Source organism: Myotis brandtii, unplaced genomic scaffold (genome assembly GCF_000412655.1).
Source record: "Myotis brandtii unplaced genomic scaffold, ASM41265v1 scaffold825, whole genome shotgun sequence".
NCBI lineage: Eukaryota > Metazoa > Chordata > Mammalia > Chiroptera > Vespertilionidae > Myotis > Myotis brandtii.
In genome coordinates this window covers 818,042-819,192 of record NW_005371349.1, presented here as the reverse complement: position 1 = coordinate 819,192, position 1,151 = coordinate 818,042, and the positions used below count along the sequence as shown (strand labels likewise).

Sequence of the window (1,151 nt, the reverse complement as noted above, 5' to 3'; positions counted from 1 at the left end):
GGCGGGAGAGGGAGCTGCAGGCAGGGCGGCCGCGACCCTCCCAGCGGCGACAGGCCTGCAGGCGCGTCTCCAAAGGAGGAAGGCGAAGGGGTCAACCTACCACTCGCTGCCCAGCTGAACCCAGAGAACAAGATAAAGATGAGAAAGGGGGGCTGTCAGGGGGTCACAGGAAGGCCGAGCCCGGACGAGCCAACTTACAAACTGCCCCTCGTCGATGCCGATGACAGCCACGCCCATGGCCTCCTGGGCTACGTCCCGCAGCAGGCAGGCCGGCAGGGCCTCCATGGTGTTCCTGGGGAGAGAGCCGGGGGTGAGCAGGCCAGGGGGACCCGGGAGACCCAAACCAGAGGCAGGACCAGGGGCCGGCGCTGGCACCAGCTCTGCTGGCAGGGCAGGCTGCCATGTTTGCCTACAGCTTGGCGATGTCCGCGCCCACGCAAAGGCCTCTGGGGAGAGTAAAGGCCGGTGTGCGGAAAACCGGTTATTCTACACACGCCATTTCACCGCACGCTCAGGACTAGAAATTAGCGATGCCAACCACGTTAAGCGCTTCTCTGCTTCTCCCCGGGGCGCACGGATGACTCTCGGGCAGTGTCCAGGCCCCACGGTGCCATTAGGGGCCAACAAAATGTTTTCATTTCATTTAAAAATCGGAAGAAAAATATAACTCAGCCTTGCCCGGCCAGTGTGACTCAGTGGTTGAGCTCCAACCTATGAACCAGGAGGTCACAGCTTGGTTCCCAGTCAGGGCACACGCCTGGGTTTTGGGCTCCATCCCCAGTCGGGGGGCGTGCAGGAGGCAGCTGATCTATGATTCTCTCTCATTGATGTTTCTCTCTCCTCCCTTCCTCTCTGAAATCAATAAAAACATATTAAATACATTTATGTATATCTCAGCCTTGCGTCACATCTGTCTCCACATCAATGCAGTCATAAAATATAATGTACTTTTTCCCTTTGGCTGGAGGAAGACTCACGAAGGCCGAGTGCCCAGGAAGGCGGTGGCGTGGCCCGGGCAGAGCTCAGCAGCAGTGCGATGACCTAGGACTCTGGCACCGGCTCCTGGGCAGCGGAGGGACTCCTCCAGGGCCGCCCGCCGCCTGGGTCCCGGGGGGGGTCCCACCAGCAGTGTGGGCGGCGGGTGGGCAAGT

The 1,151-nt window shown here is 60.3% G+C and overlaps 1 protein-coding gene across 1 annotated transcript in view; it reads right to left on the bottom strand.

The window, feature by feature from the left end:
* Positions 1–1,151, bottom strand: part of TK1 (thymidine kinase 1, soluble) — a gene marked incomplete at its 3' end in the record, with an annotated part of 25,657 nt that overhangs the window by 2,643 nt on the left and 21,863 nt on the right. Inside the window, exon 4 of the mRNA XM_014531727.1 lies at positions 199–292. Coding sequence (XP_014387213.1) covers positions 199–292 — 94 coding nt within the window. The remainder of the gene's footprint in view (positions 1–198; positions 293–1,151) is intronic.